Genomic DNA, 16854 nt, shown 5'->3' on the forward strand with positions numbered 1-16854 from the left:
AGCATTCACAGTCTCCCTGTGCAGGTGACACCAGCGTCACCACACTGCCAGGGCACTGTGGGTAGAGCCCCTAGATCCCAAATAGCCAAAGAAAAGCCCTGGCACACTCCTTCCTGCCCACCCTGCAGAAGCAGCTCCCAAATGATCTTTACAAGGAAAGCCCACAAAATACTGGAAAATGAATCCCTGGGGAGAAGTGGGCACAGCTGGAGGGGCAGAGGGGGTCCATCGCCCCATATTTCTCCTGACAACCCCAGTTTCACCTCACCTCCCTCTTTTTGTCCTTCTAGGGTTCGGATCTGAGGGTTGGGAAGATCAGAGGGAAAGTCCTGACAAGTGAGTGCAGACCCCATATGAGGGGTCTCAGCCAGCTGGGAAGAGGGGGTGGCGGTGCTGGCTGGGGTGGGCACCCCAGGACATGAGGGGGGACACAAGGGGGGACACGAGTAGCTCCCCAGGGCACAGCTGGGCACTGCCTGAAATAGGGGCCACTTTTTCTCTTCTTTTTTCTAGAGGCAAAAGTGGTTTAAAAACTCCCCAGAGGCTGGAAAGGCTCCAAACCAGTGCAAAAAGAGGGGGGAGGGATAAAACCCAAAAGAAAAACAAAATATAAAAGCGGGTGAATCCTAACAACTCCTGTGATGTTGCAGGAACAAAGACTTTTGGTTCAAAAAGGGGCCACTTTTGGCTTGAGGAGGTCACACCCCAGGGGAGAGGGGCTGGGGACTCACCTGGCCGAGTCCTGGAGGAGCTTCAGCTTCCTGTCTGTCCCTTGGTGTCACATCCTCCTGTCCCAAATGGAGACCAAGGGGTGGCTGTGCTCCCATGGATGTCCCTTTCCCAGGAACAGCCAGCCCTCTCTGTCCTCAGCAGCTGGACATGCCCTGAGCCAGCTGCAAGGCCCACATCTGGGCAGCTGTGCGCTGCTGCCTCCCAGCCTGCAGCACAGTGTGGACCCCAAGGTCCCTCCTGAGGCAGCCCTAGGGGTGCTGACCATGCCCTGGTGGGGGGCTGAGGGTCTCAGGTTTGTCCCCCCAACACTCCCCCCCCAGCCCAGGGGAGGCTGCACCCAGCAGGGAGGGTGCAGTCATGGGGAGGGGGATGGAGGGGAGGTCAGGCCACTCCGGGATGTGGCAAGGGGCTGCTTTTGGTGGCTGCTCTGCCCATGGAACACCTGAGCTGATGATGGTGAGGGGTCACAGTACAGGGAGCTGGGTGGGAGAGCCAATCCCAGCCTGGAGGAGGGTGATGGAGGATGGGTTCCAGTAGGAATTTCAGGTCAGAGGGATGCTCAGCCCTTCTCTTCTGCATCCCAGGTTACAGCCGGCCCAAGCCCGGGCGCTACAGTGGCTACCACCGCTACCAGTTCCGCCTGTACCGGCAGCCGGCACACGAGACCATCGCCCTGAGCTCCGAGGAGAACGACTCGCTGAGTAAGGACCTGCTGTGCCTTCCATGCCAGCCCCGAGGGGCTTTTCCAGGGCTATGGATAATGCTCCGGCAGGCTGGGGATGCTGCCTCGGTGCAAAGGGATCCTTACAGGGGACGTGGGTGAGGTGTTATATCCTTGCCAAGCAGCAGAAACCCTTGGAAAACGTCTGGTAACGGCCTGGCTAGCGGGATCGGAAGCCAGGAGAGATGTGGGCTGTGAAATGCAGCCCTTGCTGGCACATCCCCCCAGCCCGAGCCGCAGGAGTTGCATCACCGGCACCTCAGAGCAGGCGGATAAGGATCAGCCCTGGAGAAGGTTTAGCAAGGGATTGCTCAAACCGGGCTGACACAACGCCCGCCAACTCCCAGCTCCCCAACTCCTCCCCGAGTCTTTCACAGAAGGGATGGAGCAGGCGAGACCCCCGAGATGCCCAAGGGCACCATTCCTGCTGCTCCATCGAGGGGCACAGGGCAGCCTGCGGGATACCAGGATGGATCCATCCTCCTCCCTGCCCTGCCTGGAACTCGGGGTTCTGCGGCCCACGTGGCCTCCACAAGGGAAATTTCAAAACTTTCCCAGCTGGGACCTCATGAGCAGGGCTCGACGGGCAGGGCAGGGCAGGTCTGTGTGTCTGGGCTGTGCTGCCTCAATCACCACGGCCCGGAGAGGGGGGCTGGCTCCAGAGGGCTCTGGGACAGCCCCTGACCCTTCCCCTGGCATTGAACAGTGCTCATCCCACAGCTGGAGCGGGATGAGGCTGCCACGAGTCTCCCTGCGGGTTCTCCTTGCCCTTGGCTTAGTTTTCTGGCTCATTAGTTCCACTTCCTAATGACACCGCTGCTGTCACCCCCCTGCCAGCGGAGCCAGCCCCTCATTCCTGCTCAGAGGAGGGGGCTCCATGTTGTCCCCACATTTTCATCGCAGCATCCCGGAGCTGGGAAGGGAAGCAGAGACATTCCAGATAAATCCTCTTATTAGCAGGATATGTGGCTCCAGCCCCCCAAATGTCACCCCCAAAGGGGTTCAGCCACCCTGGGGAAGGTCCCCCACCACCCCACTGTCCCCAAGGTGTGGGGTGGCCGGGCATTCCCCAGCTGGCACTGTCCCCATCCCATCTGTGTTTCCCAGCCCTTCCTGCGCTTCCTGGGAAAGACACAGTGGATATTTTTCTGCAAGATCCAACGCCTGAGCATCGTTTGTCAGGCAGCTGTGGGTGTCTGGCCGGGGCTCGTGTTTAAGGACTTGGTTGAGGGTTACTTTTAACCATTTCACTGCTTCAGCCCATCCTTGGCCTGGCCAGGGGATGCTGCTGGACTGAGACACTGACAGCCCATCATCTTTATTCCCAGGGAATGAGCCCTAAAAGCAACCAGAGGACAAGATTTTGCTGTCTTGAGGGTTTTAAATAAATCCATCCCCAAGGCAGTGGGATAAGTGCTGATGGATCTGCTGGTGCATCCAGCCCTGTGGTACATGGAGAGGAGCAGACACCTTTGGCAGAAGGTGGGAACAAGGAGGAGGTGACCCCAATCCCAAAGGATCATGGATGAGGTCCCAGCCCAGATCTGCCTTGCTCCTCTCTCACAGCAGAAACGATGCAGGCTCTCCCGGCGATGCCACAGGCACAGTTGGCATCCTTGCTCAGAATTTCCCATCTTATTTGACCTCAAATGAACCCCTTCTCACTGCTTTTACTCTATCCTCCATCTGCTGACAGTGACATTTCTGTCTCCCCAAGGATGGGGACAGCCATCACCACCAACCCTGGACAGGGATGTGTCCTGACCAGGCACAGGGAGCAGTGCTGGCCCAGCCCAGCCTCGAGATGTGTCCAGCCTGCAGCGCTGCATCCTTGTGCTGGGATGAACATCCCCGTGCTGGGATGAACATCTCCGTGCCTAGCATCCCTCCCTCTGGCAGTTCATCCCCTGGCAGAGCTGAGCCCCACCGGAGAGCTTCTGCTCAGCTCCCAGAAGCATTCCCACCTGGCACGGGATGTGTTTTGGAGGCCAGACCAGGGCCGGGGGAGGTGACAGTGCCAGGCGGGATGGCAGGAGCTCGGCCGGAGCCTCCAGAAGAGGGCACTAAACCAGGACCTGCCCGCGTCGCCTGTCCCTGCTCCTGGGAAAGATCCCTGGGAATTCAAATCGCGAGGGGCAGCGGCGAGCATGGAAAACAAATCCCTGCTTCTTGTCCCTCCTTGCCTGGCTGTGCAACGCCAGCAGCTCAGAGAGAGTGGGAACATTCCCACGGTGGCTCCGGTGTCCGCCTGCCGTGGGGATGTCCCAGCTGGGATGGCACTGACGGGCACAGGCCGGGTGCTAGGGAACTGCAGGACCCGTGCGCGTCCCCCTGTCACTCGTGGTGATGTGGAAATCAGTTGTTTACAGCAGAGCTGTTTCTCCAGGGCGGCTCTTGAGCAAAAATCTTGTTTCATCAGAGAAAAAAAGCCATGCTGATCCTTCCCCGTGAGTGTTTCTGATCAATCCCAGCACCAGCCAGCTCTGTGTGACCTCGGGCAAAGAACTCAGAGCCTCAGTTTCTCCTCTGGAGTCTGATTCACTTCAGGTTTTGTGCCATGAAATTGTCACCGAGCCCCAGCTCCGTCCCCACTCAGGCCCGAAGGTGGGGACATTTGGGGTGTCCCCACAGCTCTTCCTGCCACCCAGCCCACTTCTCTCACAGCCAGGAGTGTTACAAGCCGTGGTTGTGTTTTGGGGAGACGCAAGATAATAATCTGTGGTCTGAAATGTCACAGCCACCGTCGCATCCCGAGGCGGCAGCACTCACCACAGGCTCTCGATCCACGGAAAATCCCTCAGCCGGGGGAATTCAGGCACCCACCAGACCTCGGCTGGGCTGCTGGGGAATTAAAAGTTCCCCCACAGCTTTCATCGATTGGGGGTCTTTAATTAGCATAAAACCTTGATGCTTAATTGCACCTGAGTTCATCCCTCTGCTTCCACCTTTTCTTACCAGCTCCGGCATTCCCAAAGCCCCTCCTGCCCTGGAAAACCGGGAATGGCTTTTTTCCCTCCAGGAAATTTTGCCTCGGGGAAGCAGCCAGTCCTCTGGGGAGCAGGGACAGGGATGAGCGCGGCCAGCCTGTGGCTCCATCCCTCTCCAGCCCCGGATCGGGGCCGCGGCATTGACTCATGAGCCGACCTTGTGAGCTCCAATCCGATCCACCCAGCTGGAAAATCGGGTTGGACTGGGCGCCGGCGGGGAGGGAAAGGCCGCGGTTGGGACGAGAGGCGGCGAAGGGCTGCGGGGAGAGTGCGGTGCCGGCCCGAGTCCCCGGGTGTCACTTAATGGTGACCAAAGCAGCTGCCGGCCTTCCGCCCACCTCCGCTGGGACATCATTAATCTTGGCAGAGAAAGCATCAGGGCTCCCATCAGGAGAACATTGCCGCTGATGAGGCTGATAAATTACAGCCGGGGGGGCCGGGAGAGGAGGGGATGGGAGTTTGGTGGGGGTGGGCAGGAGGCAACGGCAGCGCTGGGAAAATCTGTGGGATCGGGTTGGATGCCGAGCTTCCCAAGGCCAGCGGTTGCCTCGTGCCTCAGTTTCCCCATCGGGCGCTCCAGGCTCAGGCGGCCGCGCACGTGTGGGTGTCAGCGGGCACTCCTCTTCCTCCGGCGGGTGCGTAGATAAGGGCCAAGCGGGATGATTTAATCCTTTGGGAAATGAGCTTGAAACCGGACCAAGCCACGGATGAAACGCCGTATTGTGGCAGGGAGAGAGGGGACAGTGACACCGCGACCTCGGCTCCCCGCCTGGCCCCTGCTCCTTTCCCGGCTCCATGATGCCAGTGACTCACAGTCCCCAGCCCTGGGAGCCAGCCGGGCTCATTTGGGATGGTTGGCACGGGGAGGTCACCCGGAATGGCGCACCCGCTCTGGGGATGCACCCCAGGGGTTGGATTTGGGGCAGGGGGATCCGGCGCCCCCCAAATCTGGCACCCCCCCACGCATTCCCCACCTTTGCCACACCCTCGGCTGCCCCGGGGCTTTCCCTACCCCGACAGGCCTGGCACAACCGGTGCCAGGGCAGGTAGAAAAGTAGGTCAGGAAAAACCCCGGCCCCACACGCGGGGCGAGGGCCGGGGCCGGCGGCTGCAGCCCCGCCGAGGCTCTGCCTCCCCCGGCTCCTTTCATCCGCGAGCATCAGTGACAGCTCCGGCACCCCTGGGAGTCGGGGGTGCCGCGTCTCGCTCTCACCCCGGTCCCGCGTGGCTCCGGCTGCTCTCCCGTGGGCTTTTCCAAACACTTTGAAACCCTCCGGATGAAAGGCACCCGGCAGAGGCTGCGGGCGCAGCGGGAGCGGCCCCCCCCCGAGGCTCCATCCCCTGGTGCCACCTTCAGCGGGACCCCCAGCACTGAGGGGGTTGGGCTGGGACCCCGAAGTGAGGGCCTACCCTTCCTGCCAAGGTGGAATTTGGGGATGGAGGTGCTCGAGTCTGGCGGTGACCCCAGTGCAGGACATTGGGGCTGCCCTTGCTCTCAGCTTGGTTTTGGGGGGGTGGCAGGGGACACCTGGGAGCCTCCAGCAGCAGCCTGGTGCATTCCAGCATCTCCAGCATCTCATCCCAGCTGGAATGTGGGATGCAGGGTCGTTCCTGAGCATCCTGTGAGCTCCTTCCTGGGCCCTGGAGCATCCCAGCCGCGGCCTCTCACAGCTCCTGGAGGTCACAGCGAGCGGTGCCGTCACCACGAGAATCTCCAGAGTTTTTTTTTTGGAGCTCAGAGCCCGAAGTGAGAAGCAGGTGGGAGCTCCACCAGCTCCCCGAGCCATCACCACCCCACGCAGGTGATGCAGCAGCTCAGGTTTTGCTCAGCACTTTTGCAAGAGCAAAGGGGACGCTTCACTCCGGTCGGGGTTGAGATGTGACAGCAGATAAAGGCTGCCAGGCTGCCGCGTGACATTAAAGAGCCGCCAGGAAGAGGAGAGGACAGGTTTCAGATAAACAACGGGCCCCTTTCCCCGGTGGCCCACGAGGAGGGGCAGCGTGAGCTGTTTGGGTGCCAGGGAAAGCCCCTCCGGTCAGAGCAGGATGCTCCGGAACCGCCAGCCAGACCCAGGCTCGGTGCCCGACCCTGGCAGGGCACCGGGGAATTTCTGCCCCACAGGGGCCAGGGATGAGGGAATCCCTCTTGCCTTTCGCCCTGGAGAGGGCTTCCCTGCTGCCTACCTGGGCAAAACCACAGCTGGATCCAGCACAAGCTGCCTTCAGATCCCTCCTCCAGATCCTGGGGTCAGGGCAGGCAGCAGGGGAGGAGGGTCAGGAATGAGGAACCCCCTTGGCTCAGTGAATGCCAGTGAGGGGGACGGGGGATCTCCTGTGACACTCCCAGGGGGATTTCTAGCCAGGGTGGGTTTGTAGGAAGGTTTGCTCCAAAGGTCAGGGGGCAGGAGAGGAGCCAGCCCTGCGTACCCCCTGGCAGCTCAGAGCTGGGGTCCCTGTGACTCCCCGCTGTCCCTGGGGCCTCCCGGGGTGTGCAGGATGTGGTTTGGGGCAGAGCAGCAGCTGCACAGGGCTGCTCCCCTCTCCAGCCCTGCTCACCCCCTTTTCCTCTCTCCCCAGGCACTTGGGACTTGAAGGACTTCGTGGAGGACTTTGAGCTGGGCCACCCTGTGGCCTCAACCCAGTTCCTCACCAAAAACTACAAGGATTAACTCTGGCCATCCCTTCCTTGCCCTGCACATCCCCACACCACGGAGCCACCTCTGCCCAGAGCAAAGGGACCCCAGAACCCACTGAGGATGAACCCTGCTCCCAGCCCAGAGCCACAGCTCCAACCCCAACCTGTCCCCTCCCAAAGCCAAGTTCTCTTTTCCCCTGGGGGACATGCCAAGAGGTGTCCCAGCTCTCCTGGCTATCCCAGGAATTCTGGCATCACCCCTTCTCCTCCCTTCACCCCGTTTCTGACTTGACTCCCTGCATGTCCCCCTGGCACTTTGGGGACTTTGAGTTTGATGCCTGCAGCTTCCCGAATAAAATTTGGATGGAGCACACGGGGCTCCGTGGTGGCAGCGAGCGCGGGGCAGTGGCAGCGCCGGGTGAATCCGGGATTTTGGGATCTGCATGGGATGAGCAGACGCCTGTGGGCAATGGGAGCAGGGGGTGGCCAGCCAGAGCCTCGTTTAGGTGACCCCAGGGTCACCCAGGAGGAGACGTGGACAGCAATGCCGGTCCAGGGGTCCCTTGGTGGCATGGCGTGGGAACCGGGCGCTGCCCCAGCCCTGCCTTTGCCCTCAGCCCGTTTCTCTTGGAAAGCAAAACCAAAATTAAAGGTATAAATCAGCAGAGCTCTGCCTACTGGCCACTTAGTTGGACCTCCCTTTTAATTAGCTCCTTAATTAGGCTTTCATCTAAGACTCAGTTTTCTCTGAGGCTCAGATACACCCGCCTGCAGGTCCTCCTTGAGGCACATCCTGGTGACAAAGCCACCTCTGTCCTGTCCATGGCCAGGAATAATATTCCCCCTGGAACAAACCATGGGCAGCGGGAGCCGAGGAAATTTTGCAAGAGGGGGAAACTGAGGCACAAGGGGATGACTCGCTCAGGGCTGTGCAGGGAGGCCTGGGATCCTTCAGAGGGGTGAAGGTTGCTGCATCTCAGCTTTGCATCAGTTCCTGGGTCTGGAACAGAGTGACCTGATCCCAGAAAAACATCTCTGTGCCATCCTGCTGGTCACCTGCCCTGGGTCCCTGGAAGTGAGAGCAGATTTCAGTCCTGCACTGGGGGGTTAAACATGGATTTCAGTCCTGGGGGATTAAACGTGGATTTGAGTACTTCCTGAGGGGTTAAATGTGGATTTGAGTCCTTCCTGGGGGGTTAAACGTGGATTTCAGTCCTGCCTGGAGGGTTAGACATGGATTTCAGTCCTGCCTGGAGGGTAAAACTTGGCCAGGGCTTTCCCTCCAGGAAGGGCTCTTTGCCTGAATCCCACCAGGGTCCCGCAGAGCTCCTGTCCCCTCCAGGAGGGATCGGGGAATCCAAGGGGGATGCAGGAGCAGGATCCAGGCTTGCCCTGAGCACACAACATTGGGTGAAGCTGCAGGAGCTGGCGGGAAGGAAAGTAACAAAAAAAGGAAGCCGGGTAACACCACAAACCAGGGAAAAAAACACGAACCCCGCTGCCACTGGCGCTAAGATTAGCAGCAGAGGAAATGACACTGTGAGATGTCATGGAAGTCTGCTAAAGTTGGATTTCTCCTTCTCTTTTTCTATCCCTGCCCTCGGAGCAGGGTGTAATTGGCCCAGCAGGTTGGAGCGAGGCTCCAGTGTAAATGAGAGGTCACGGCTCAGCTGACATCCTGCAGCCAAGCTCCATCATCCTTCCCTCCCTGCCCTCAGCTCCTTGTGGCTGGGTCGGTTATTTTTGGTGGAGAAAAGGCAATCGGATGTTTATTCTTCTAGGAAATTATCACCTCGCTCCTGGGTTTAACAGGATGAGAGGAGTCAAGCTGAGCTGGGATCAGGATCACCGGGAGCCAGGGCCCGGAGTGATCCACTGCCCTGTGTGACACTGATGGGATGGGGATGGGAATGGGGATGGGGATGGGAATGGGATGGGATGAAGAATGGAAATGGGATGGAGAATGGAAATGGGAATGGGGACAGAGATGGAGAATGGGGATAAGGAGACAGATGGGGTGGAGATGGAAATGGAGGGGGGAAATGGGATGGACAACAAGGATGGGAGTGAGGATGAATATGGAGAAGGAGATGGAGAATGGGGATGGGGATGGGAAGAAAATCAGGATGGAGAAACATGATGGAGATGGAGATAAAATGGACTGTGATGGGATGGGGATTGAGAACAGGGATGGGGATTGGGAGAGGGGAAGAGGATGAGGATGGGGATGGAGACTGGAAATGGGATGGAGAATGAGAACGGGGATGAGGATGAAGGTGAGGATGGAGATGAGGACAGGGATGATCAGGAATCTGCCCAGCTGGCTGCAATATCCCTGTGCTGGGCTGATCCCTGCCAGGACACAGTACCAGGCACCCGCGGCCTTGTGCGGGCACTGGGCCCACTCAGGGCTGCAAACGCAGCAGCTCCGGCCAGCCCTGCACCACAAACTCTCACTGGGATGCATACGAGGCCTCCACGGCGTGGAAAATATTAATTGTGGTTTTCTGGTTCACTTTTTGATTATTTAGAAAGAGCGAAGGGAAAAACTCACAAGGAGGAAGCCACGTACAGTCACTTCGTGCTGGTCCCACCCTCTTTATCTCTCCTTCCATTCGCTCACCATTGGCGCGAGAGAGAAAAGAGAAGCTGAGCCTCTAGACTGCCTAAATGTAGAAAGTTTTGCTTCTAAATCAGTTTGTGATAGAAAGGAAACACGTCACATCCCTGGGGAAGTGGCTGATTTTGAGCAGCCACAACCCCAGCACTGAGCACTGCAATGGAACAGCCCAACACTGAAATAGCTCCACGCTCTGTTATTGTCACCCAGAGAAGGTGTTTTTTTTTGCTGTCTACGGGTGTCATTTTTAGCCTCCAGAGGAAGTTTTATTTGTATTTGTTACCTCGACTTTCCACTGCCGTGGCTTTGTGACTTTTTCATGTGTAGGACTGGGAGAAAACAGAGTGGGGTGAGCTCTGGTGTGGGGTCACTGGGGTGTAAGGTGGCACCTACAGCACCAATGGCATATCCCAAGAATTCCAGCATGGATTCACCAGCCCTGCAGAGCCCAACTGCATTCCAAGGCCACAAACCCATGGAAACACAGAATCCCAGGGATTTGGGGGGCTGTGAGCCCAGGTATGGCTGTGGGAGGGACATAGCTCCCCTTTGCTCTCCCCAGGATGGGGCTCTGAGCTGGGTTTGGGCAATTCCAGCCCCTTCCCAAAGCGAACCCACCCACTCCATGGGATGACTGAGGGAGAGGAGGACGTGGAGTTTCAAAATTAACAATGAACTCGTGAAAATCAAGTGTGCCTGGTAAGCAACAGCAGCACCCAGCAGCACATGGGGGGTGTTCCTTCACAAAACTGGGCTGGAGGCCAGGAGAAGCTCATGCTAAACACAAGCCCTAGGCCAACAGGGTAACAGTTACCTGTTTTTAATAATCACCAAAATAATTAATGGGAGAAAGTCTCAAGGCTCAAGGAGGGCAGCTCTGGGTCTGATGCAGAGGGCCCACCCCAGGAAAATGCAGATTTAAGGCTGGGGGTATTAAGCAGCAGGGGCTGGGGGACACTCCTGGCACACCCAAAGCCTCAGTGGCACCTTGGAATGCCACGGGGACAAGCCAGCTGCCAGGAGCTCAGCAGTGCCAGGCAGCATCTCCCCCTCAGCCGGGGACTTGCTCAAGAAGGGATTAGCAGGATCAGCTGATGATGATCTAAGCACATAACTATATCAACCTGCGAATTAATTACTGATATCTCACACCTCGGAGCTCCTCTATCTGCATATCTCTGCACTCCTCAAGCGTTCCCTGAGCTAAGCTTGGCTGCACCCCCCGGGAAATAGGTCAGGAGCGATAATCCCCAAGTCCCCACGTGCCGCTGGGGATGCTCGGTGTGGGGACCAGGAGCGCTGCTCGTTTTGGGAGCCGACGTGGGAGAATCCCCCGGGCAGCTGAACCATCAGCAGCCGCACGGGATGCTGAGGCACCCGGCTCTCCACGTCAGCCACTGGGTGGGCGACGCCAGAATGATCCAGTGAGGAGCTCCCAGCCCTCATCCTCGTGCTGGGGACACACAAAGCCCCCGGTCTGGGGGTCCCCTCGTGCCGCACGGGTGGGGGTGGGATGCACTGGGAGCTGGGATTTGCTGCTCCAGGAGCCAGCAGCCGGGCGGGCCCTGGGAGAGGCACCTGCGCCGTGGCAGGAATTTAGGGCTCCTGAAGAAATAGGGAAGGCAGGCGAGGCGAGGACAGGGACGTGTCCCCACCTCGGTGTCCGTGCCAGCACCCAGAGGGGACTGGAGGGCAGTGAGGGGCACGCAATGGTCCTGCAGTGATGGTTTCATTAATTAGCAATAATTGATTATTATTGGGCCTCCAAAATGCTGTATAACATCAGAGGAGCTTAGTGGGGCTGTCTGGGGGGCCAGGGCCCTGTTAGAGCTTGGTTTTGGGTTCCTGGACCCCCATCCTGCTTGCTGGGGCTGGACCATTCAGCCAGGCTCTGGCAGCATCCTGGGATGCAGATTCCAGCTGTTCCTGAGGGAAAGCAGCAGCTCAGCTGTGCCCAGAGACGCTGCCAGGCATGGGATGAGCATTCAAAAGATGCTCGGTGGGGAGAAACTCAGCCCAGGTTTTGTTTCCTCTTTCAGCTGCTCCCTGAGCTGCTTTGAGCTGGGTTTGTCTGCGGCAGTGGGAAGCTCCCAGCCTCTCCCACTCCTCCGGGAGCCACGAGCACCTTCAGATGTGGTTTGCCCCAAAACGCTCCTCGGCAGAACAAAAAACAAAAAACAAAAAAACCAAAAAAAAACCCCAAAGCATTTTTGATACAGTGGTCTCAGCCCAGCCGCTTCACGCCTGCCCAGGAGCTGCCGTGCCCCTGGCACTGCTCAGTTTATCCCAGCTGGCTCGGGATGAGGCGGATGCCTGCCGGGCTTTGCATCCCAAGGTGTGGTGGAAAGAGCCGGGTGGCTCTGTCAGCCTCCCCTGCTGCTCCCCGGCCAGGACGGATGGACTCGCCCCGCGGCCCCGGCCCGGCCTGTCCTCACTTGTCGGCAGCTCTCACCTCCCATTCCCTGCCCGCAGCCCCGCCGGTCCTCAGCCAACCTCACATTTCCTCATTGCTAGGAAATGGCGAATTCCCCCCGGGCTGGTTTCAATGGCTCACAGATCCCTCGCCTTTGGCTTCTCCCAGTTTCTCCTGCGCTGCTGCAGCGCAGCCCTCGGGAGCAGCGCTTTTTCCCAGGCACGCAGCCTTTGGAATTCTTGGTCTGGGAGGACATCCCACTCCTCATACCATGCTGGGTTCACCCCTCTATGCTGACACAACACCCAGCCTTTTTTCTGTTGGATGCAGCGGATTTGGGGGATTCTGACGTCCTCTGCTCCTCTCCGTCAGGGAATCACTTGAGTTGTGTCACAGCACAGCTCCAGGAGCTGCGATCCCAGCATCCGGTTCCTCTTCTGTTTCTTGGTTTCACATTAAAAATCGCCTTTGTGGTCCCTCTCCGCAAACCTCTGCAAAAGTGGGGTCACTCCAGGGCTCCTGCCGTGCTGAGGTTGCTGCTGGTCCCATAAAATCATCCTTGGGTTTGCAGTGCCTGATCCCTGGCTGGAATCTCATCCTTCCCACCCCAGCTGCTCCCTCGGGACCACTTTCACTTTGGGCCTACTCTGTAGTTTCCCTGCTAATCAGCTGTCTCCTTATCTGCAGGTCACACTGCGCCAGCTGCCGCTGCTATTGTTCCCCAGCTGGATAATAACAGGAAAGGCTTGGAAAAACCAGACCTGTGTCAGACTGAGATGACCCAGGGGGTCCCAGCTCCCCCAGAGCACTCAGATGGCACAACCAGGGGTCACCCACCCACCAGCCCCTGGGAGCAGTGGGAGTTGTGGGGTCAGAGTCACCAGCCCCTGGGAGCAGTGGGAGTTGTGGGGTCAGAGTCACCAGCCCCTGGGAGCAGTGGGAGTTGTGGGGTCAGAGTCACCAGCCCCTGGGAGCAGTGGGAGTTGTGGGGTCAGAGTCACCAGCCCCTGGGAGCAGTGGGAGTTGTGGGGTCAGAGTCACCAGCCCCTGGGAGCAGTGGGAGTTGTGGGGTCAGAGTCACCAGCCCCTGGGAGCAGTGGGAGTTGTGGGATGCTCTTTGGGGAGAGCCTCCTGAAGGCTCCTGCAGGTGCATCCCTGGCCTCCAGCCATCTCCCAGGGCTGTTCCCTTCAGGAACCAAGCCCAGCCACCCAGAACCCATTTCCCAGGATCAGCAAGGTGCTTGGAGCTCCTCTCCAAAGCGCTTTTCCTCCCCATCCCAAGCTTTTCATCCTGCTGCCGAGCAGGGTGAGGCAGGGCTGATCCCTGCCTTGCCACGGGGGAAACTGAGGCAGGAAAGGGCTTCCCACAGCCACCCACAGAGCTCCCAGAGTTCCCCCCACCAGCCACCTTGGGGTTTGGCTTATGGGGATCCATTCTTTGGGATCTACCCAGGGACACTCCAGGGCAGCAAGTTCTGCCTGTGGGTTCCTTCCTCCCCTGCAGGAGAAGGGAGATGCCAGGCTCCTTTTCCATGAGGGAAATGCCCATCTCCTTTTCCATGCATATTTCAGTGTGAGTGTTTCCAAATATTTCCAGAGGAGGAGGAGGGTGTGGAGTTTTCACAGGCAAATCAGGAAAACCAAGGTGAGGCGGGAGACGGCGTTGGGAAGGACACAGGCCAGGAGGGTGTTGCTCTGGGATCAGGAAGGCTGCCCAGCAGTTTCTCCTGGCTGAAGTTCCCTCAGCCAGAATTTGGCCTGAAATGAGGATTTCCCACGCCCAACAGCAACAAAGAGAGTCTCTCCTCCCCCAGAAATTACAGATTGCCCTGAATCCCATCCCTGCCAATGCTGAGCATCTTTCATGCCAGGCCATGGGATGCTCTGAGAATAAACTGCTGCTGCTGCAGCACATCTGGGCAGCTGTTGTTTGCCAGAGGGAACTGACACCCCTGAAGTGCCTCACCAGCTCAGCACTTGCAAACAAAACAAAACTCACAGCCCAGAGTAACCACGAGGCTCGATCAGATACCCCCACGACGCCCACCCCGTGCTTTGGGTGGCTCAGGGTGGATTTTTTCTCTCTCCAAGCTGCTCGAGAAAAGTTTGTGTTGTCGACCATCCAGGCAGCCGCCTACACACACGGCCCTGGCACAGCCGTCCCCCGGGGGTAGGAGGCCTGTGACCTTTCAGGTCCCCACCAGCCACACTCTGTTTACGGCTCTGTGACCTTACCAGCCCCAGATCTGCATCCGCAGAGAATCCAAGGGCTGCGGAGGGAAGGCTCCGTGCTTTGGTGTGCGCCTCAGGCTCCGTGCCTGAGCGTCCTTTGTAATCCAGGATGAGGTGACAATGATGGTGATCATCGCCATCATTGTGGATCATCCCTCTCTCCCTCTGTGGAGCTCAGAGCCTGAAACCCGGAGCCGTGCGCCGTGTGGAGCTTTCCAGAGCTGCTGAGACACCGAGGAGGACGGTGATGAGCAGCTCGTGGTGTCCCCCCCGGCCTCCAGGGCTCAGCTCAGCCCAAGTGAATTTTAGGGAACCGGTGGCAGCCTCGCCACAGGGCACGAAAACTGGGCTCGTGCTCCCCTCCCTGTAAGTACAATTAAGCTGCCGTTAATTAGGTGAAAAACCCTGACGAGTTCCCCTTTTCGAAGCCCGAGGGTCCCCCGAGGATGCGCAGCGTGCCCGCAGCACCTGCAGAGCTCCCGGCACACGAAGCAGGGCCCGGCCGGTCACAAGACCGAGAAGAGCGGGGAGAAGTCACCCGTCAGGTGACAGCAGCCAGGGGGACACGGTCCCGGCCCCACGGGGACCAGCGGAGTTTTGGCGTGTGGCTGCCCTCAGCATCCTCAGAGGGAGGATCAGGGTGAGGGAGGTGGGAGCTGGAGGCTCTCGGTTCCTTGCTGAGGGGACGCTGCCAGCACCTGGGTGGGTGTTACAGGGTGGGACGGGGTTAAATAATGTCACCGTTTGTCACAACCCCTGCACAGGCTGCGGTAAGGTAAGGGGCGTGGGGCAATGGTGGTGTAAGATTTGGGGAGGGATGGCAGCATTTAATGGGATTCTGGAATGGTTTGGGGGCGGGGGGGGAACCTTAAAGCTCATTCAGCGCCACCCCCTGCCACGGGCAGGGACACCTCCCACTGTCCCAAGCTGCTCCAACCTGGCCTTGGGCACTTCCAGGGATCCAGGGGCAGCCACAGCTCCTCTGGGAATTCCATCCCAGCTCTTTCCCACCCTCCCAGCCAGGAATTCCTTCCCAATATCCCATCCAGCCCTGCCCTCTGGCACTGGGAGCCATTCCCTGTGTCCTGTCCCTCCATCCCTTGTCCTCAGTCCCTCTCCAGCTCTCCTGGAGCCCCTCTAGGCTCTGGCAGGGGCTCTGAGCTCTCCCTGGATCCTTCCCTTCTCTAGGTGAACATTCCCAGCTCTCCCAGCCTGGCTGCAGAGCAGAGGGGCTCCAGCCCTTGGAGCAGCTCCATGACCTCCTCTGCAGCTGTTTCAGCAGCTCCACGTCCTTCCTGTGCTCCCCAGACCTGGGCCCAGCCCTGCAGGTGAGGTCTCACCTGAGCGGGGCAGGGAGAAAGATCCATGTGCATGGAATGATGACCCAGGTTACTGAAACACCCGGATCAGGATGGGTTCACATGAGGCAGGTGTGTGGGATGCCAAAAAAAAAAGTGAAACCTCTCAGCTGCAGGCTCCATCCAGCCTGGGCTGTAATTTAAAACCAGCCAGGAGCCATCCCAGGTGAGACTCTATTTCTCCCCCCCACCGTTGAGTAAAGAATTCTGCTCGGGATGCTCCGACCCATTAAGCTGAGCTGTAACTAAGCCAGTCCAAACCCCGTGCAGCCGTTTCCGTGCCAGTCTAAGTCTGACTCTGTTTATTTTGGCTTAAGGCCGTTCCCAGTCAAACCGCTGTCAGTGCCTGAGCTGTCCCGCTCTCACCAGCCGGGTTTAGCGGCAGGTCCTCGTGACTCAGGAGGTTTAAAGCCAGCCTAAACCCCACCACGGGGGTTTGGGGTGCACCCACAGCTCAAGCCGCCCCGATGGGGCAGGAAATAGCTGCATTCCCAGCGGGAAGCAGCTGCCGGGGGGGTGAGGGGGGGTGGGCAGGTGAGCGCTCACCATCCCGTGTCACTGTCCACCCTCGGGGGGCAGACCCGGGTGGGTGTGAGCCGAGCGTGGGGCTAGCACTGTGGGGATGCGGAGTTTTCCAGTGCAGGGTGAGGAGCTGCCTGCTCCGGAGCAGGAATTCCCAACGGGACCCTCGCCCCTGGGTGCTGAGCAAACCCGCACCCCGCCGCTATAAATCGGGAGGAGCTGGGTGGTGCTGTTCTTACCGGACGCAATTAAGGGTTGAAGAAGGGCGGCTTAATTTTGGGGAGATCCCTGCTGTGACCTGCGGGGCCGTGGGAGCCGGACACGCAGCGGGGGCCCCGCAGCATCCCCGGCGCTGCGGCTGCGGGAGCGCTCCCACCGTGGGAATGCGGTGACGGAGAAGGACGCGGGGCACGCCTGGGGGCCGAGGGTGCAAGCGGGACCCCCTCCTCACCCCCGCGGGTATAGGCGGTGTTGCCCCGGGAGGGACGAGGGCTGTGGATCCCCCTCCGCGCCCAGCACCTCGGCAGCGCCGGGGGCGCCGGAACCGGCGGCCAAAGAAGGGAGCGGAGGCGGGGCCGGATCCAGGCCTTGTATGGCGCTTCCCCTCGGCCGCCCGCCCGCTGCCGCCCCGCTC

At 59.2% G+C, this 16854-nt stretch overlaps 1 protein-coding gene across 4 annotated transcripts in view; it reads left to right on the forward strand.

Moving 5' to 3' along the window:
• The window catches only part of PEBP4 (phosphatidylethanolamine binding protein 4), a 71058-nt gene extending 63592 nt beyond the window's left edge, over positions 1-7466 (forward strand). For all 4 annotated transcript variants that reach the window (XM_015648899.2, XM_015648901.3, XM_015648900.2 and 1 more), the window contains 3 exons: positions 291-336; positions 1317-1433; positions 7018-7466. In XM_015648899.2, the coding sequence (XP_015504385.1) occupies positions 291-336; positions 1317-1433; positions 7018-7109 (255 nt within the window). In that variant the 3' untranslated portion in view covers positions 7110-7466. The remainder of the gene's footprint in view (positions 1-290; positions 337-1316; positions 1434-7017) is intronic.
• Positions 7467-16854: the final 9388 nt, after the last annotated feature.

The sequence above is a fragment of the Parus major genome, chromosome 22 (genome assembly GCF_001522545.3).
Source record: "Parus major isolate Abel chromosome 22, Parus_major1.1, whole genome shotgun sequence".
Taxonomy (NCBI): domain Eukaryota; kingdom Metazoa; phylum Chordata; class Aves; order Passeriformes; family Paridae; genus Parus; species Parus major.